The sequence below is a fragment of the Trachinotus anak genome, unplaced genomic scaffold (assembly GCF_046630095.1).
Source record: "Trachinotus anak isolate AG129_WGS33_773 ecotype Australia unplaced genomic scaffold, CSIRO_AGI_Tana_v1 ptg000018l, whole genome shotgun sequence".
NCBI classification, from domain to species: domain Eukaryota; kingdom Metazoa; phylum Chordata; class Actinopteri; order Carangiformes; family Carangidae; genus Trachinotus; species Trachinotus anak.
In genome coordinates, this window is record NW_027273869.1 from 4,280,930 (window position 1) to 4,300,764 (window position 19,835).

Consider the following 19,835-nt stretch of genomic DNA (forward strand, 5'->3'; position numbering starts at 1 on the left):
CATGCTTACTCACAGTCAGAGGTCTCTGTAGCAGATTCAGGTAAAGCATATTTTGCTTTTTGCAGTCTTCCACCATTGCTGCCTCAGATGCCCGATCACCCATCTCACTGATGTCCCTGATGGTCTTGAATTCTGCAGCCAGGCACGCTCCCCAGGCTGCCCTGTGCTGGTCCATGGGTCTTACAGCTGAGAATAGGCTAGCGGCAGGGGCAGTGGGCTCTGCCTCTCCTCCATTGGATCTAGATACTGCAACATGGCTGATGGTCACCCCAAAGCCACCAGATGATCAGGGGTTTGCACCAGAACCAGCCCCAAAGCTCTAGTGTAAAGCTCCACACCAAATACAGCTGAAATATTTTAGTCTGAATTTTCCATTTGCATGTACTTGTTTTACCAGGGTTTTAGTTATACCAAACTACAGAAGTAGGCCACTATCTGTACCCGGCCATGTGTCATTCAGATAAAGCTCCAGAGAGAAGCCTGAGAGAGGAGATATAAAACTACATTTAGATGATTTTTGGTACTTGAAACCTCAAATATACCTTTCTATGGCTATAAAACCTCAAATAAACCACTGGAAAATTATAAAATATGGGACCTTTTAACTTTTTAGGGACACCACCACAAGCCTGCAAAAGGGCAGTGGTGGGTTCTGCAATAGTCCATCACTTCTTTATTTATAAATGTTATTAAATGGATTTTTGTCCAGTTGTGGATTCCACAACCTGGCAACCCAAAAGTTGTTGTTATTAATAGCTTTTAACTGATCTGTGAAGCATTACTAAATTATTTATAAACATTTACAAAGTCATTAATTGCAGCTCACAACCCCTCAATAAATGGTGTCTCATCAGAAAGTTGTAGTTATACTTTAATTTACAATTTTAAATGAAATATCAGCCTGACATCAGGACAAGCTCTTTGTACACATGGCCAGAAATATACTGAATTTAAACATGAAATATAATAACATTCAACACATACTGTGTCTGTGTATATTATATATTTACCTTTTTATTACTATAATAACTGGCTCTGTAAATATGAAAAAATGTAACTAATTTACACTGACAGTACATGACAGAAATCTACTCTCGCTCCCAAACTTTAGGTTTTATTGGCTTCATAAAAAGTTTTTTTGGCCTCAGTGAACTAATCAGATGAACCGTGCTGATATTTGTGTCAATTAAAAAATCAACATATTTTTTGCTGTATGTTTGCATTTACTTGCAGTGTTCATGTCTTATAGTTTTTAAACATGTCATCATAGACAAATGGGAAAAGATGCAATTGTGCCACCTGCAGCTGATTAACATTTCCTTTTCAAGAAACTTCAACATGACTGAGTGTAAAAAAGGTTTTCACAGAACAGAAGTATGTGACTGTAGATCAGAATCATTTTTTATTAAATTCCACACAAAATCCATCAATCTGTAAAACTTAAGACAGAATTAAAGTACCAATTAAAACTGAAACTTATACAGAATTATAAAAGCATGGGAATCATGCTGCAGTTACATGAATTTGTATTTGAGTGAAATGAAAATCAAAATAAATAAAATCTCATTATCTTTTGAAAATATAGATATTGATGGTTGATATCCTCACTCAGTTGCTAGAGGAATGCCACAGACACAGGAAGAGTCTCATCCTATGATATCAAAAACAAGACATGAATATGGACCTATGTCTTTTTTGAGGACACTACAGTATCCACCTTGTATTAATGGACATGAGTCAGAAACTTGATCTCACCTTTTCTGTCCACAGTGGACAGCAGCAGCTCAGGTGGCAGGAAAGAGAAAGAGAAGAGTGGAGAAAAAGAAACATGTTCTGTGAGATGTGAACTACTTCATATGTAGGTAGTTAACACAACATTATACATTCATTCTTGGTCTTTATATCACAGACTATTGTAAGTGACTTGTGTTACATATACATGTACAGTACAGCTCAGGTGGCAGAGGAAGAGAGAGACAAATAATGAGAGACAGACAATCTGTCAATAACTAACTAAATAAGTGATATTATATAAATAGTTTATAAATTAGCATATATAACTGTCACTTTTTTTCAGTCAGAAGCTCTTACTCACCTTTTTTTGTTCACATGTAACAGCAGCAGCTCAGGTGATAAAAAGGAAAAACAACAAATAATGGTTAGTAAGACGGACAAATAATCTTTGAATTACTGAATAAGTGATACATAATATTACTGTCTCTGTGTTTGTATTAAAGACTATTCTGAGTCACTTTTTCTTCAAGGCAGAAGCTCATACTCACTTTTTTTGTCCATAGCGAATGGCAGCAGCTCAGGTGGCAGAGTAAAAGACAAATAATGGTTAGTAAGACAAGTTATCTCAGAATCAGAATCAGAATCAGAATCAGTTTTATTGCCAAGTATGTTTTCACATACAAGGAATTTTTCTGGTGATTGGTGCAATTGAGGATCAGGGGGATCTTAAGTAAATAACAATAATAAAAGCAATAAAAAATGACTAATATAAGGATAAGCTGGTTTACACAATAACATGTCAATATCTTTGTCTTTATATTATAGACTTAGTCACTTTGTTTAAGTCAGAAGCTCATACTCACTTTTTTCGGCCTCAGTAAACAGCAGCTCAGGTGGCAGAGGAAGAGAGAGACAAATAATGGTTAGTGAGACAGACAGATGATCTTTGAATTATGAATTATTATATATATTATATGTGACATTATATAAAAAATATTTTTTAAATTTACATACATAACTCTCATTATATTCTGTTCTATTCTAGGTCACTTTTTAAAATCAGAGACGATAATCTTTAGGTAATTAATACATTTTTGTGGATAAACATTAGTTTCTCTGTTTTTATATAAATATATAAAGTCTATTCTTTATAAGTCAGATACTTGTTCTTACCTTTTTGACCCTGTGAGGCCTTTTTAAACCTCTGGAGGAACACATTCAGATGGATGAATGTGTCCCTTCAGAGGTTTAAAAATGCCTCCACCTCCTCCGCTCCACTGCTGAATGAGGTTTTTTTGGTCACTTGAGATTTGCTCATGTTGTCTTCTGTGTTCATCCAGTCAATTTGTAAGGTAAGGTGGCAAGAAAGTAAAGTGCTTTTTTAGTGGGTTTTTTTCCCTGCTGTCTTCGTCTCCATCCCTATGCATTCCAGTCCTTCTCAGTGCTAACTTACTGACATACAGTGCTGCCAGCCACTGCTTTTCTTTTGCCATCCATTAGTTTGGGCATGACATGTGGCGCATTCAAGCTAACCCCGGCTGTGCAGACTGCAGCCCTACCAGTAGGAGCCATTAGTGCTGTGAGAAGGAATACTTAATCATTTTAATGCACAACCAAGCAAATGGTAGTGTGCCCTGCCAGACGAAAAGGCTACATGGGGCGTGGACAGCCCTTTCAGATACAGAGGAATAGTTGAACCAGCCACTGTACCAAAATGTGCAAAAAAAGGACAAAAAACGCTCAAATGGAAGATGCTACCTGGGACGTTAACCGCCCAGCCAGACGCAAAGGAAAGCCCTCAGGGTTAAAAAGAGTCAAGCCATCAACCCTGCCAACATACAGAAATAATGGACAGATTCCCCCAAGCAAGCTGCTACCTGGGGTGTCACCAGCCCTGCCAGATGCAAGAGCTATTAAGGCAATCACTGTCCACTGTTGGGTGGTGTGGCAAAGTCCCTGATAGCTGTGGTAAGGTAGAGATGAAAGGCCAATGTGGACTCGATACTGATGTTTCAAGGAGGTATGGCAGTCCGGCCGCATATTAGATGAGGTCAATCTGAGTCGCTGTCGTCTGACAACCTCTGCCTCTTAGGTGCAGCCTCTTCATCGTCACTCTCTTCCCTGCTTCTCTTTGTGGAGGAGCTGAGACCAGAAGTGGAAGGAGAAACAGGGTCCTCTTCTGAAGAACTATCATCACTATCAGCACTGAGGGAGAGTGGCCCAATGTTCTCAGCTTCAAGGTGAGGGATCTCAATTCTGTCCTCAGCATGAGCATGAGGGACAGGAGAAGCAGCTAGAGGGAAAGAAGGAGCACCTAGAGGGAAAAGAGGAGGGGCATGCAGGAAAGGAGGAGGAGCAAGTGGGAAAGGGAGATCGACATGTGGGAAAGGAAGAGGGACATGCGCAAAAGCAGGAGCAGCATGAGCAAAAGCAAGAGGAGCATCCAGGAAAGCAGGAGCAGCATGAGGAGCAGCATGCAGGAAAGCAGGTGGAACAGGAGGAACAGGAGGGGGACCAGCAAAAGAAGCAACAAAGGGATCAGGATGGAGTGGAGGAAAAGGAGGACCGTGTTGCTGCCCCTCCATCCTAGAGGGTGGTAGTGGGAACTGCTGGAGTGGAGGAGATGGAGGTCTGCTGTTGTCCTGAGCCATGTTAAGGCGGGGGTCAGCAGGGGCGTCTGGGTCATCAGGAGGCCTCTCAGCATCAGGGCGTGGATCGTTGGAAGGCTGAGAGAAACCACCTGAGGGGAGAAAAGTATAAAAATGTGTAACACTCTACATTTTCAGTTCAATTAAACAGGAGGTGTAAAGACCTAAACGATAAAGTTACTACACCTACATTAACTGCACCAACTAGTGGAGTGGAAAGTATCAACTATCAATTTGACTGCTCAAAGCTAAATACAGACCTACACTTGCAGAATTCAGGAGAAAACCTTTTGCTCTAGTTCAGAGTTTGTAACACTGATTTGAAGTTAGTTGAGCTGAACAGCCACAGATGAAATATGGCACTATGTAATTTATTAAAATATTCAAAATAAGAGCATGGCCACAGCTATGGTCCCAAAACCTTTTGACTGCAAAGTAGAAAGTCCATTTATATTGAACATATTCCACATACAAATTAATAAACACATACAAATGATAGGAGAACTCTTAAGGCACAGCAGCAGAGAGGTAAAAATAATTCAGGACGCGTGTAATGCACCTTGTCAGGCTATTGACCTGTGTTGTCAAGAAGCTGTCACTTTCTCCAACAGCCCTGATTTTACAATAAACTGTGTAAAACACTGAGATACTAGGCTGATAATTACACTTGATGTCACTTTTCATGAAGGCATGTACTGTGGACCGTTGGCTGGTCTTGAAGCTCCCCTGAAGCTCACCTGTCATCACTACTGCAAACCATTCATTAATAACAACAGGGCTTCTCCAAAATAAACCTGCAAACGACTGCGCTTTCGTGTGAATCAATCACGTCACATCATGTCTCTCATGTCTGAGAGTTAGTTCACAAATGTGATAAACTTTTAACTTCAAGGTCTCAAGCAAACTGTACTCTGCACACAGAGGAACGGACCCCGGGCCTGCAGCCTCTGACGTCCTGACGTCTGCCCCTCCAGGTTCCATCGTCTCCATGGTCACATCAAATATGTATTTTATGGCATTTTTCAAAAAAAGGGCCAGTCGCCATCTTTTTTCCTAAATTTTCAACTTTAAATTTGGAAGATTTGATGCAATCAAACAAAAATATCAGTATTTTCCAATGAATACACAATTATTAACACATTCCACGCCTGTCCCGCGAAACTGAGCACGTTTTTATCATCTAACAAAAGCTTTAAACCAAGAAAACGTCGAGTATCACTCAAAGCTGTGTTTTCCTAAAAAACCCACTAACGTTCTATTATTTCTTATCTTTATATTCAACAAATTGCATTAATTTAGCGCTAATACTGTACTGAAACTTGCTTTTCGGATTTCGGGGGAGATTAATTCACACATTTGGCCTAATATTAAAAGACGTTTTACCTGACAAAGACACGATCCACCGCCTGACTCGGGTCAGCAGGTGCTCCTCCATGGGGGGTCCATCCAAAGCCATTTTCCTCAGGTGGAACTTTTCCAGTGGGTGTTTTTCTTCTCGTTTCCGGGAGGTTTTCCAGGGGGTCCGGTGTTCAAGAGCTCTACTTTGCAGCAGACAGGTTTCGCATCGGGTTGTCTCGGGTCAAGTCCAAGTGCAAATGAGCGAGTGGACAGACCTGCAGCTCTGACGTCACCTCGGTCAAACGTCACCGCTCTGTTGCCATGACTTTAACTGATGCGCATGCGTGTGCCTGTGTGCGGGAAAGACAGGAATAACATAAAGTTAATGGATGGTATTTTTTTTGTTTTTTGTTTTTGTGACATTTCCGTACAGTGTGGTTAGGTTTTACAGGAAAAACAGTGTTCAAGTCCCTGCAGTATTTATCCCGTTAATCAGTCCTACATGAAATGGCTTTTTAAGTCTACATAAAAGGATCCAGCAGTCCACAGTACAACTTTCAGTCATGCTTGCTTTCCACATCCTAACATCCCAAAAGTTGCTCTCACTGTAAATCACTGTCAAACCACTACACGTCCTGCAGAGCTGAGATTTGATCAGCACACACACTGAATGATGATGAAAGTTTGCTTCACTGTGACCTCTGGTCAGTTCAGAAGTCCTCACTCTAGATTTTTATACGCAAAATCAATTAACATCTATATCTCCACAGATCTTCATTCAAATGCCTCCAGACTTGACACAGACTTTCTCCAGATGGTAGATAGTAAGTGTTTCAAATGGTGTTTGGATCAGACAAACGGGGAATCCACAACAACATCGATCATCTCATTGTAATTTGTACTGTATGCACATCATTTAATTTTTTGTTCAGTGTTGGACTAAAAATCACCAAAATATTTGATGATATCCTCCAAACCCACAGAGTGATGTGTGATTTTTTTTCAGGACTGTCACACGAACATTTTGACCATTTTAAGTGTTTTAAAGTGAAACAGGCCAAAGTGCCCCGGTTTTGCACATGTGATGTCATGTCTGTAGCCCATGGTTACCCAGTTCCCATAAGTCACCTTCTCTGGGGATACCAAGGTCAGAGGTTTGAAATCCCAGATGGCCTCAGTCCTGCTTCAGTACAACTTCAATGGCACTTGTTACATGTGGTAATGAAATCCTCACCAGCTGCTTAGACTCTGAGAACGGTATTTAGTGGTTCTATTATTGTTCTGTCTTATTTTTCAGTCACAAAAATGACACTAATTGTCCAATAGGTGGCGCCATGATGATGAAGTAGATATCAAGTGTTTCAAGCAGTGATTGGATTGGACTGTGGACTGTGAGTCCACAGTGATATGGACTATCTTGATATAATTTGTACTGTATACTCCACATTTTCTTTTTTGTTTAGTGTTGGATTCAAAGTCACTAAAATATTAGATCACACTCCCAAATCCACCAGAATGATTTGGGATTTTTTTCAGGACTTTCACACCAACTATTTAACCATTTTAAGTGTTTAAGATGAAACAGGTATAAATACCCTGGTTTTGCACATGTGATGTCACTGCCTCGACTTGTGTGAAGGTGTGTGAAGCACATGGTTAACCAGTGGCACAACCTTTAAGTCACCTTCTCTGGGGATACCGAGGTCAGGGGTTCCACACCCCAAACAGCCAGGCCTGGGTTTGGCCAGAAAAAATGTCAATAACAATTGATGCATGTGGTACTGAAATGCTTGATTGGACCTCGATAACTCCTGCTGGCGGCAATATATTTTTTATTGATATTGGCAACAAAAAGCTGCTCCTGTCACTTGTCCTCCAGACTGTGGAGTAATGAGACACAGGCTGACACAGTCTAACCTTAAATCTAGATTAGATCACACTGTGAGGGCAACATGCACATTCTCTAATGCATCAGACTATGGTGGCAACTACCCAACAGTCATTTCATCACCAATTACAAACACAGATTGCAAGGTTGAACTCTTTGTTTCTGTGAACTGAGTCCTCTCTCTGTGCTCTGCTGATCCCCACAGAGGACCACTGGCTCGGTCTGCAGAAGGTTTTCTGTGTGACCAAGGACAAGACCAAGAAGTGGACCATGAGGGTGGACTTGTGGGACCATGAAGGTGGCACTGCTTTTGCTGAGTACCAAGACTTTAGCCTGGGAGATGAGAAGGCAGCTTTCAAACTGCATGTAGGGAAATACAGTGGAAACGCAGGTACTGAAGCTTTTTAACTGCTGCTCTTTAGCTTTTCTCACTGTCCCTTTTTCCATTAGTCTTTACAGAAATACAAAGATTCAGTTTGTTTGAATTTCATTTATCATTTTCCGATTTGCTTTTTGCCTTCTTGTGTGCTCTTTTCACTGCGAATTGATTTATTATTTAAGAGTAAATTAAAGTTAGAAGACAATGATGACAGTGATGGAGATATAAATCTTTATTTGTCTTCTCTTGGAAACAACTACAAATTATCAAAAGATATTTCCCCAAAAATGTGTTGCTTTCTTTTGAAGCTGTTTGTTTGTTCTGTCACATCAGAGGTGATTTTTCCAAGTCAGCACAAACTGTCAGATTTATCTGTTTCCTGAAACAACAGCACCCTCTTCCTGTTTTGTGCTGTATGTATATATATATATATATATATATATATATGAAAAAGTGCAACAACTCAAAATTTACATTTTCTCATTTTCCATCAACACACAATCAAAATTAGTTGACATAATTTATTACTCATATAACATCTATATCACCAGATTTTCTTGACGTGTGTGTGGTTTATGCTAAGATGCACACACCACGGCTGAGGTCAGAGACAGAAGAACAAAGGCAGAAGGAAGTGTATGTAACCTCTCATCTTGTTGAACTGGTTGCACCTGAGGAGGGCGGTTCCTTTCCAGACAGGAGTGGTTGAGCTATCCTCCCTGCCACAGGTGCGATCACTTCACTCCTGAGTGGGGACTATAAAAACCCACAGAGATGGGTTTATTAACATCTGGGCTTCCGTGTTGAAGTGTTATAGTGATATTGGTGTCTCTCAATCTGCCTCATTTGACTGTGGGAAAAGTTGCTGCTCCTGTTGTGGAATTTGAGGTGGGATACAAGATTTTACCCAACACGCAGGTAAATGTTGGGAGAGTTTTAATGATTGTATTTTACACTTTAGTCCTGTGAACTTGAATGAAGGTTGAACTGTCTGCTTTCTCTCATTTGTGAGTCTGTCACCTGAACTGCAGTTTTCATTTAACATGCAAAGACGTTATATTGTTGTGCTTGCACAAGGTTGCATAGAAGGTTATATTTCTTTAGAAAATGTTTTAAAAGATCTCTAAAACTAAACTGTCACTTCAGATCAGGTGAAAATGAAGAGTCTGGTTGGACACTGTGGGCTCTTCTTGGCTTTTCTCCTCAGCTGTGCAGGACAGGCTGAGGTAAAAATAAAAACTACAACCTCTCCTCTTGAAAGTCTTTCTTCTCTACTTGCTCAAATCAAGTGTTCTCACTCTCTGCCTTTAATGTTGACCTTTAAGATGTGTATTTACTCTACATCAAGTCTGACTTTAAAACTGTTTCTGTGGTGTTGCTATGGACAGGGAGCACAGGGAGAAGGATCTCAAGGTATGGAGCATGTTATCTTTGCTCACAGTATGCAATTTCATTTAAAATAACAAATTATGGAAGGCACAAGGTACTGTGTTCATATTGACTGTTTAAACTCTATTCTCTTTCTTGTCATGTAAGTCTCAAGAACAGACTGCACAGACATTAAGGCTCACTCACCTAAAGCATCCAGTGGGGTTTATACAATCCTCCCTCCTGGAGACAAGACTCCATCCAAGGTATCAAACACGACATGCTGTGTACAAAGCAATTTGTACTTTAACTGACAGTTTGCTGAACGCTGCCCCCTGCTGCACCTGAAGCTTTTTGTTGGCACACACACAGTTTACCATGACAAAGGTGGCAGATTTCTCACTGTGGGTTTTAGACATTTCTGAAACAATAGGTCCTTGATTTCAGACACTGGTAAATAAACCAGAACTGCTCTCCTGTAATTTATTACTTAGATAATATGCAAGACTGAAATCAGGGCTATAAGAACATACAACATGTTGTCTTTTCCAAAGCCCTGTAGGAACATGTCTCAGTGTATAGTGAAAGTCTAAAAAAACCAGGCAGCTGTCTTCTTCACGTGTTTCCTGGTCTACCTGCTCAGGTGTACTGTGAGATGGGGGCAGATGGAGGCTGGACCGTGTTTCAGAGACGCAGTGGACCAGCAGTTTCTTTCAAGAGGAATTGGGCAGCATATAAAAATGGCTTTGGAGACCTGACAAGTAAGTGAGACAATACTGCTGTTTTTAACTGTAATTGTAAATTGGTGTAAAGACATATCAGACAGACATGAGTCCTCTCTCTGTGCTCTGCTGATCCCCACAGAGGACCACTGGCTCGGTCTGCAGAAGGTTTTCTCTGTGACCAAGGACAAGACCAAGAAGTGGACCATGAGGGTGGACTTGTGGGACCATGAAGGTGGCACTGCTTTCGCTGAGTACCAAGACTTTAGCCTGGGAGATGAGAAGGCAGCTTTCAAACTGCATGTTGGGAAATACAGTGGAAATGCAGGTACTGAAGCTTTTCCTTTAAACTGCTGCTCTTTAGCTTCTCACTCCCCCCCCCCCCCCCCTTTTTATATTTAATAGAAACAGAAATACTGGCTTTATTTGACTTTATTTTGCTCTATTTGAGTAAATTAAAGTTCTTCAGTGACAAAATTTTACATCAGAACATCTTAAATTGTGAAGACTGATTGCTGCCCCTTTGAACATTAAAGTGAAGAGCAGCCTGAGACTAAGATTATAGTGAGTCAAGATTAAAGATTGTGTTAATTTACTTATGATAAAATGTGACAAACAGCAGCCTTAAAATTAGTGTAAATCCTAAAAGAGGGAAACATATTCATCTTTACAAATGAAAAGTTGAATTGATAAACAGTAAAACACACCTTTGCTGAATTGAGTGCAGTCAGTGGTTTTACTGCTACAATCTCACTTGGTCTGGTGTGACCAGTAGCTTATGGTGACTAATATTTGCAAACTTAATCCAGACAATCTAAGTTTTTTAAAAAAAAAAAAAAAAAAAAAAAAAAACCCCCGCACAAGGGAAATCCATTGTACCATTTTATAACTATGAGCAAAAGTTACATTTCAAAGGAACCGTCTGAATTGTTCCCCTGTTTAAAGGTGACGCCATCCGTGGTGCCTATCCAGGCATTGACCAGAACGGCTTTGGCTTCAGCACCATTGATCGTGACAACGACGGCTGCTCTCCGTGCATCTTTGGAGACATCTCTAAAAGGGAGTGTTCCTCGTCAGATGGCGGTGGCTGGTGGTACAGTCGCTGTGGTTCTGCCAGTCTAAATGGTGACTGGCATCCTGCTGGCGACCACATCGGTTGGGCATCTGGCCTTCACTGGCGCACCTGGAAACCTCCTGCACCTTACTCAGCCAAGGCCAGCAGAATGATGATCAAGTCTGTGTGAGAGGACCCCCCCCCCCTCTATGTTTACCTTCATGTTGGCTCACATTCATGAGGAATCTGACGTTCCTCCTGTTTATTTCACACTTCTGGGGTTTCACTTTGCTAAGGATAAAATCCACTTAGTGCATAGTACAGTTTATAAAGACTTTGCAATGGTAGTCCCAAAAATTCAATGATTTTTATTGTGAAACCTCTACAAATAAACTACAGACATCTTGCAGAACCCGTTTGTCAAATGTTTTTATTCCCAGCATAAAGCACCATGTGATAGTGAGTTCATCTTCAAACTAATATTACAGGCTTTAAAGAGCACAAAGATTTTCTGACCCTCTCAACAATGCGTTGAAGGTTTTCTTTTCATGGAGTGGAGAACAAGTGTCAACCCACTGGTCTGAGCTGCTGTTCTGAAACCTCAAGTTTGTAGTTTGTCTGTCGCCATCGTGTGTGTATATAAAATCTTCTGAATGGACCTTTTTTTTTTTTTTTTTTTTTTTTTTTAAATTGACTTGAGACCATAAACTCATTAGGAAAATGTTTACTGAGGTTAAGTAGAAGGCCATTTTCCCATAGACTTTAATACAGTCAGACTCCACAACTAGTGGAGTCACCCCTGATGGTCATTAGATACAGATTTAAGGCACTTCAGCATGGGTTCCACTTTTCAGACCTGGAGACTTATATACACTCTATGGTGTGGTCATTTGTTATAACACCTGGTTTGTAGCTGTTTATCCCATTGTGTTTCCTTTGTGCACACTCAACATTCCTTGCTTAAAAATAGATTAGACAAACTCTAGTTAGTCCAGTCTGTGCATGTGCTTGGAAAAATGCAGCACCTGGTGGAAACAGAGGACATGAGAACTCAGCATGTGTTTGAATCTTCTCTCCAAACGCACATCTAGCTGCCCTTTTCAGGGCATATATAGGACAAGATAACGTCAATCATATTCTCAATAATGGGATGTTGTGGGTGGAGGCTGTGCGGCAGGTCGTGGGCCAGGCCCATCTCCCAGGCGTCCACCAGGTGAACATTCAGTCCTTTGAACACAGCTCTGAGCACCTTGTCACGCTGTAGCGAGTACCAGTCGCTGTTGGTCAGCGCCTCATAAAGGGTCAATGCTTTCAGGTTTGCAGTCCGGATGATGACGAGCGTGCCTGGAGCCCTGTCCAGCAGCTGCACCACTGCCCTGCGGATGCTCTGCAGCCTCCGGATGTAGACCTCAATGGGGAAAGTGCTAAAGTGAGACCAGATGCCAAGAACTACGACGGTGTTGCTGCCTCCGGGTAAGCCATCGAGTTCATTGGCGATATAACGCAGGCTGCTGGTTGGAACGTCGACAAAACGGATAGGAGGACCATGGCAGCGGTACGTCACCAAGGTGTTGTTTGCATAGTCTAAGGCTATGAAAGGTCCAACTTGCTTCAGGGTGTGTAGGTTGAACTTCTTGAGCTCTAAAAGTATTACAAAGGCAACACATTAAGCCCCGCAGTGAGAATAAAATCTAATCATTGCCAGAAATCTCTGCAGATCAGCTACCTGGCAACACTGTGATGAGGTGTTCAAACCACTGCCTGATGGTGGAGTCTCCGTACAGGTGGACCATCTTGTGTTTCAGACACTGCCTGATGTCAGAGGAGGTATTGAATTGGTGAACTGTTGTCCCACCTAATGCTCGCCACGCTCCTTGGTAGTAATAGCCACAGTGTTCACACTTCACATCACTGTTCTTCACGTCTGGTTGATGTGAGAGGAAGAGATGTTATTGTCCATGAAATGACCAAATTCAAGGTCTCTTCTGAACCTCTCGGTGGCAAATCAGTTCCTTACTAATGAAGGCATAAATATTTATAAATGCACCACAAATAAAGCAGTACTTTCCTAAAACAACTGGCCACTGTAGTTTTAACCTCATTCAAGTGGGAGCATATAATGAATTTGTTGGGGACTAATTTCATCAGCGGCTTAATGCACATGTGGCAAAACTACTCTATATCAGTTCAGTTCATTGTTGATTTTTCAAGGGATTTGTTGATAATTAAAAAAAAATCTATGAGAATGATAGCATTAAAAAAAAAGCAGATCTCTTCCCAAATATTTTGTAGCTTCCTCATTCATGCAAACAGAAACTACTTGGATTCTGCATATCATCAACCTGATCTGTATAAATGTAGAAAACTTCAGAATGTCAAAAATGATCAGTTATAGTAATCTAGTAGTTATCTAGTTAATAGTTAATATCTACTCTAAAAATGGTCATTATTTTAACCCCCCTGTTGTTGGGTTGTTGTATATTGTAATAACAGTGGAACTGCAATGTAATGTTAAAAGCTGTAGCTCCTCTTTAGTTTTGGGATAAACAGCTGGTATAAAGAAATTCTAAAACCCTTCGCAGTGACTCGATACAGATGGTACCACTTTTTAGTTTTAGCCCCCTAATCTGTTTTATATAAGTTCTTGTGTAGAGAGATGTATTGAAGCCAGCTTGAGAAAAGTGCTGTGAGAACAAAGGCCTTTTCTGCCTGTTTTACCAAAAACAATCTGTAGCATATTCAGTTTTGAATGATTGTAATTGTAGGCAGTGGTCGTGGTTGTAAAAATCATGCTGTACCTGTCTTTTTTGGCAGCACAACGACACTGGCAGATCCTGAAGCCTGAATGGAGACTTTCATGTTGACATCACTGATGGAGACACACACTACAGTATTAACAACATAAATACATGCATTGTCCTGAAGTGTGCCTTAAAGTTTCTGAAATTCACAATAAAACATGAATGCATCACAGCACATACTTTTCTTAATGACTTGTAAACAGCACTCCAATACCTATGCATTTATTGGATATCACACAAAACGCCGGTCCCCTCTACCTGTCTCTCTCCTCCCTCACCTTTGAAACAGCTTCTTCTCCTCGGCCTTCAGGTTTTCTTTAAACCCTCCCTTAGAGTGGGTGATCCTAGCATCACAGCTCAGCTTCTTTGGCTTGTAGCAGAACCACGGCTCACCTGTATGGCGGTCAGTGTAGTTGCACAACGGCTGCTGGGTTGGACGCAGACATACGTTACAGGTGGTGGTCTCAGACACTGAGCCTGAGTGGAAGACGCTTTGGAAGTAAATCCTGTCTGGCTGTTCACTGGTCAGTCTTCGCAGCACTGTGACAGCCTCACTAGGGTGAACCAGTGTCACCTGTTATGATAGAGAGACAGAGTTTTCACTAGCTCCAATCTACATTATGCTGCTTCTGTTGTACAAGTAAAGATAAATAAAGCTGCGTACACACGTGTCTAGAGAACTGACTGGTAGTTAAATCCCTTGCCAAAATTTAGAGAGCAAAACGAAACTTCTGGCCCAACACAGGCCCATGTTTAGCCCATATACTTCCACATCTGGGCAGATTCCAGCTTTTATCTTTCAATATTGTCTGACAGCAGCTGGATTTTCTGGGTTTCTGACAGAATTGGTCCAGATGTGGAAGTATCATCTCACAGTCACGCTGTACATGGGTCAGATCATATCATATACTGGGACAGGAGAAAACACGCATGTGGCCCAAGTATGGGCTGGATTTATTTTTGCTACTTTGATATTACTTTGCCCCTCTTTATCTGCTATATTATAATCTGCAGACATTAGCATGCTAACAGTCTTATTACCTACATTAGTAACCCAGTGTTTCTTCCAAGGCCAAGGAACGTTTCATACTATATCATTTTTTGAGGTTGTTAAGTATGTTAAGAAAAGCCATTCAGTACTTCCTGTGTAGCATTTCTCCACTTTCTGGGTGCTTTCTGGGTGCTACTGTCAGAGTCTAGGCTCATATTAGCATCTGTCCTGCAATGTTCAATGCACCAACCAATTCAAGAATGAAGAATCTTTAGCTTAGCTGAATCAGCTAGCTAACGACTGATGGAATCTACAAACAACAGTAAGGTAAACAAAATCTATTGACGCTGGCTAGAAATGAGAAGCCGGTGAAGACACATTGTTTTCAAAATGACAAGGAATTTCATTGTAAGCTGCGTATGTGCTTTGTGAGAATAGACGACAGGTGTGGTAACAGTAGATACTGAGCGTGGGGCTTAGCTAATGGTCGTTTTGAAGATGAACATGATAGTTTTTAGCATCACCTCAACCTGTGCGCTTCCTTCCCAGAGTAAAGAGAAAACAGCAGAATAGCAGCCATTGAGATGATCCACCACCTTCCCGGCCACACCTGCACCAAGCTTGAGGTCGTGCAGGCGGGTGACTAAGAAGTCTCCTCCAGACTTCTTCGGCTGTCCCTGAAAATCATACATTCTGATCAGAACCTCCAGCCGATCTCCTACATGCCACTGTCCCCCTCCCCTCCTTGGGAGAATTGTGAAGGAGCTGTGGGCAGGATCACTGGTCTGCTCCAGAGAAGTCAGAGCTGGAGTTTCAGGCCAAGCAATGGAGTCTAGTATGAGGTCTTCTTCCAGAGCGTCCTTACTGGAGAGTGGCTGGAAGGTGCAGAAGCCGTGATGCATGTAAGGGTCAGAGGAAAAGCTCGGCAGGATGATGGTGGAGTTCGCTTCATGCTGAAAGTGAGAGTTGTTGATGAAGATGCAAATAACTGTACAAGAGTCACATCAACTAAATGAAACAACAGGGCCAGTAAGGCAGATGTTTCCAGCCATGCAGCATAAAATTACAGTTGGTGGCTTATGGTTTGATATGAAAGAGCCTGTTTTTTATGGTTGAAAGACACATTGAATTTTTATGCACACACAGTGGATCCAACCCCACTGAGCCCACAGGGACTTTTCCCAGTCTCCACAGGTGAAGGCATTATCCCTCACTGATTTCCTCTCCTGAGTTTTTACAGTCATAATATCTTAACTCAGTTTCAATAAATTGCATTTATTTGTACTGCAGTTATCATTTAATGTTTTTTTGTGTATGTGTAATGCTGTCTACATTTGAACAGTGATGCTTTTACAGACTTTGATAGACTGAGACTACCTTCATTTGCACACGTACCAACAGGAGACAGGGTGAAAGGAAATGGAAAGGACATCAGTTCGAAGAGGAAGCTATATCCATTCATCACATATACATTATCCCTGACTGATTTCACTGTTAACCCAATATGTGTAGATTGAGGGTGGACATTTAAAACCATATATATAACCAATCATATTTGATCCATATTTATATTGATTCTATCTATGAAGATGTAAACAGACAATTATTAAAAAAAAGTATCTGAAGGTCTCTGCAAGAAAATAAAATGCAACATAATCCTTTTGTTGCATTTTGTTACAATTTGTGATCACAGATTAACTTTAATTTAAGGACAGTGTGCTAACTTGGACAACATACTGTAGAAATGACAGAAAACAGTCCCTTCATGTGGGATCACAGAATCAAGCTGACAGAAAAAAAAAATGTTTTCAGGACCTTAAAAAATAAGAATATAATAAAAGTGTTGAATAAATCCAGATTTGTGATTTAATTAGAGGGCATGCTCCTGTCAGCCAATCACAGTGCAAGACGGTGAAGAAAAATATCATTTAACCTAAATTACAGTCTTGTATAAACATTTATAGAGCACACTCCTGTCATCCTGAGCAACAAACTAATATTGAACATTTCAAACAGGGTCCACCCTTTTAGAAACTGTTGTCAAAAATAAGTTCTCACCTTCTGGAAGTCCATGTTATGTAGTATAAAGATTAAGACAAACACAGCCAGTAGGAGGAAGCTGGCACTGTACTTCGGAAGGTAAATATTGACCTCCCGCCTGTTACAAGCTCTGACCATCATGATCAGCGATCAGTCCTCATCTCGTCCCTGGCTGCAGCACGGAACTGTAAATAAAAAATAATTAAAAAAATAAAAACACCAAAAACAGGAGTGGTAACTGACACTTTGTTATGCTAGATAATGTTGGTGAATTGTGATTTTTTTTTTTTTGTGTGTAACGTGTCTGGCTTCATATCACTGAGACTAAACTAAAATCTTTTATAATTTTTATAATTTTTTATTTACCAACTTGATAGTTGGTAACTCACTCACTCTGCAGTTTAACATGACCATTCAACTCTATCCATGAACCCTGAACATACTGTAAATATTTGAATACTTTTGGACACTGCTCTCTTTTGCAGTCTGGCACACCCTATGCAAAGGTACCCTTACAACACGTTGCTCAAATCTGTGATTCTCTCATTTCAGATCAGACACAAACAGAGACACTGTCCTCCTGCTAATTACAGTTTTCAACATTGTTCACTACTGGTAAAATGAAATGATCACCATGAACAATCCGCAGTGTTGTTCAGCCAGTCCACCACTATGGTCACTAAAGTATCTTGAGAAATGTTTTTTGTCATTGAATAAAAATTCACCAGTAATGTGCATAACACACACACACACACACACACACACACACACACACACACACACACAACACAATGGAAGTGTTTCCAGGGGACACAAAAAAAGTGATGAGCCCGGCTGGGACTCACTTGCATGTATTAAAATAAATATATTATAATGCTCCCGTCCACTTGTTCTTCAAAAGTCACAAAGCTTCGAACAAGTGCGTCCCAGCCGAGTTCATCTCTTTTTAGTGTCCCCTGGAAACACTTCCATTGTGTTGTGAGCATTTGAAGATGTTTTCTGAATTTGCTTGTGTTTTGTCTATTTGCATGTGTTTTCTTAAGTTGCAGTGCATTGTCCTCTCAGGGCCAAAGTAATTTATCCATCTTTCATATCACAAGGAAGAGCCCTGCATTTAAAATAAAACAGAAGTAGTAGAAGTACAGAAGTATTGGTCATTGTCAAAATGCACTCATTTTATAAAAGATAAAAGTATTCATTATTATAGTTAGTTCCTCCTGATAAAAAGCTTTTTTCTTCATCTCCCAGACAGTGGTGGACAGTAACTTTTATATTTATACTGTACTTGAGTATTTCTATTTTATGCTACTATTTATTTCTATTCCATTAATTTCAGAGTCCGATAAATACAAATATAATCAACAAATAAATGATCGTGTATTATCATAGATTAGAATTAGCCTCATTTTTACCAGCTGCAACATTAAAGTGATACACACATGAATTCATTAATCAGTATAACACAATTACGGAAGTGTAACGCATTCACTTTAGAAAACAAGAAAAGAGAGAAAAAAAATCTGCACTGTTTTTCTGAATTGATAAGATTAAATTCATAATTGACAAAGTGGTTCGTGGTGCGTAGGCTACAAAGTACAACATTTTCCTCTGGAGCAGAACTATATAGTAGCAGTAGATGGAAACACTTGTAAAGTACATGTACCTCAAAAATGTGCAGATCTGAATGTTTTGTTGTAAGATTTAGCTCTCCTGATGTCTGAATTGAGGCTTCAATTATAGTCCGATGAATTTAAACAGATGGTGTGTCTTACCTCGGCTGAGATTCATTTGATAAGACTGCAGTGGTGAAAGCTGACTGTGACCCTGCAGGCAACCTTGCTGGTGTGCAGGGAAGCTTGTTTTCTTTGCTGAATTCGAGGGTAGTGACCAACTACAGCACTGCAGCAGTGTGCTGGGTGCTGGGTCTTCTCTATGGAAGATTTAAGATTTAAAAAAGAAGTAAAAAAAAAAAAAAAAAGAAAGAAAGAAAGAAAGTGAAATGCAATACATTTTGTTATATGTACACTTTTTATGTTTGCATCTATTTGACGCTAAAACAAACAAAGGTTTTTGTCATTAAAAACTGAATTAAACTTTTTTATTGTGACATGAATTTCCCATGTCACACACTTTGCTGGATAGCACTAAAACACAATACAGCTTTCTACTTTGTTTTCTGTGTTGTAATTTAATGTGAAAAACAAAAAGGATTATTTTATCCCAGAAAGAATATTTGGATATTTCTTTTCCATTTAATTATTTTATGTACACATTTATACATTAAATGTATACATAAAAATGAAACACGGATAATATGTCAGCCTGTTGCATTTTGCTTTGGGTTGAGCCAGAGGGTTGAAAAAACAAATGACCTGTGTAGTTGTTCAGGTTGAAGGAGTTTTTTTCTGTGACAATGCACATAAAAAACATTCCATATGAAAAGTGGTAAAAGCAACAGGTAAAGTTTAGCTCAGCAGCAGTTTTACTATTGACTGCTCTTTGCAGACTGGACCAGTGAGGCTGACTATGACCAATGTTGTGCCAGTGGTTATGTGTAGGTAAGTGTTGTACAGAGGCTGCTGTACTACAGATGAATGTTAACAGGAAGAAAGTGAATTAAGTTTTAGCTCAAACTATTTCAGACTTGATTTTAAATCTAATTTAACACATTAAATAACAAGTATATACAATAGCTGAGGATGGATAAAACATGATGAACACCTTTTGTTTCAGCAGCTCTCACTGGATTTCAATGTTTATTAAAAACACACACACACACACAGACAGACAGACACACACACACAAGGATGAGGACAGCACTAAACTATGAGATGATTCAAAGCTGAACACACTAAAGTTGACACACTGTTTA

At 40.1% G+C, this 19,835-nt stretch overlaps 3 protein-coding genes across 9 annotated transcripts; 1 reads left to right on the top strand and 2 right to left on the bottom strand.

The window, feature by feature from the left end:
* Positions 1-1,389: 1,389 nt before the first annotated feature.
* LOC139635277 (uncharacterized) lies at positions 1,390-7,801 on the bottom strand. 2 transcript variants are annotated; one of them, XR_011694153.1, is made up of 4 exons: positions 5,766-6,411; positions 2,598-4,460; positions 1,756-2,281; positions 1,390-1,651 (listed from the first exon to the last, which is right to left on the bottom strand). XR_011694153.1 is itself a non-coding variant. In XM_071502437.1 (4 exons), the coding sequence occupies exons 1-2, from the start codon at positions 5,836-5,838 to the stop codon at positions 3,786-3,788; spliced, it is 762 nt and encodes a 253-aa protein (XP_071358538.1). In that variant the 5' UTR covers positions 5,839-7,801; the 3' UTR covers positions 1,390-1,651; positions 1,756-2,281; positions 2,598-3,785. The 2 variants fall into 2 exon arrangements, 1 of the variants encoding a protein (XP_071358538.1); XM_071502437.1 differs by having other exon boundaries at positions 2,598-4,474; positions 5,766-7,801.
* Positions 7,802-8,718: 917 nt separating this feature from the next.
* Positions 8,719-11,543, top strand: LOC139635275 (angiopoietin-related protein 5-like). 4 transcript variants are annotated; one of them, XM_071502430.1, is made up of 7 exons: positions 8,719-8,875; positions 9,134-9,213; positions 9,313-9,400; positions 9,524-9,621; positions 9,999-10,116; positions 10,220-10,405; positions 11,023-11,543. In XM_071502430.1, exons 2-7 carry the CDS (start codon positions 9,145-9,147, stop codon positions 11,319-11,321), a joined length of 858 nt encoding a protein of 285 aa, XP_071358531.1. In that variant the 5' UTR covers positions 8,719-8,875; positions 9,134-9,144; the 3' UTR covers positions 11,322-11,543. The 4 variants fall into 4 exon arrangements, with proteins under 4 accessions (XP_071358531.1, XP_071358534.1, XP_071358530.1 ...); XM_071502433.1 differs by having other exon boundaries at positions 8,720-8,875; positions 9,376-9,400; XM_071502429.1 differs by having other exon boundaries at positions 8,745-8,905.
* Positions 11,544-11,840: 297 nt separating this feature from the next.
* Positions 11,841-18,881, bottom strand: LOC139635271 (NXPE family member 3-like). 3 transcript variants are annotated; one of them, XM_071502423.1, is made up of 7 exons: positions 18,736-18,881; positions 16,982-17,148; positions 15,448-15,600; positions 14,211-14,506; positions 13,930-14,000; positions 12,858-13,055; positions 11,841-12,772 (listed from the first exon to the last, which is right to left on the bottom strand). In XM_071502423.1, exons 2-7 carry the CDS (start codon positions 17,102-17,104, stop codon positions 12,219-12,221), a joined length of 1,395 nt encoding a protein of 464 aa, XP_071358524.1. In that variant the 5' UTR covers positions 17,105-17,148; positions 18,736-18,881; the 3' UTR covers positions 11,841-12,218. The 3 variants fall into 3 exon arrangements, with proteins under 3 accessions (XP_071358524.1, XP_071358521.1, XP_071358522.1); XM_071502420.1 differs by having other exon boundaries at positions 15,448-15,876; XM_071502421.1 differs by lacking the exon at positions 18,736-18,881 and adding an exon at positions 18,627-18,649 and having other exon boundaries at positions 15,448-15,876.
* Positions 18,882-19,835: the final 954 nt, after the last annotated feature.

Excerpts from the sequence above, each read along its gene's own strand:
- LOC139635275 (XM_071502430.1), top strand. The coding sequence starts at position 9,145 with ATGAAGAGTCTGGTTGGACACTGTGGGCTCTTCTTGGCTTTTCTCCTC. Across the intron at positions 9,214-9,312 it reads GCTGTGCAGGACAGGCTGAG|ATGTGTATTTACTCTACATC; the intron begins GTAAAAATAAAA and ends TTGACCTTTAAG. Across the intron at positions 10,117-10,219 it reads TGGCTTTGGAGACCTGACAA|AGGACCACTGGCTCGGTCTG; the intron begins GTAAGTGAGACA and ends TGATCCCCACAG.
- LOC139635277 (XM_071502437.1), bottom strand. The coding sequence starts at position 5,838 with ATGGCTTTGGATGGACCCCCCATGGAGGAGCACCTGCTGACCCGAGTC. Across the intron at positions 4,475-5,765 it reads GTGGATCGTGTCTTTGTCAG|GTGGTTTCTCTCAGCCTTCC; the intron begins GTAAAACGTCTT and ends TTCTCCCCTCAG.
- LOC139635271 (XM_071502420.1), bottom strand. The coding sequence starts at position 17,104 with ATGATGGTCAGAGCTTGTAACAGGCGGGAGGTCAATATTTACCTTCCG. Across the intron at positions 14,001-14,210 it reads GAGAAGAAGCTGTTTCAAAG|TGATGTCAACATGAAAGTCT; the intron begins GTGAGGGAGGAG and ends TGTCTCCATCAG. Across the intron at positions 13,056-13,929 it reads TGTGCTGCCAAAAAAGACAG|ACGTGAAGAACAGTGATGTG; the intron begins GTACAGCATGAT and ends CACATCAACCAG.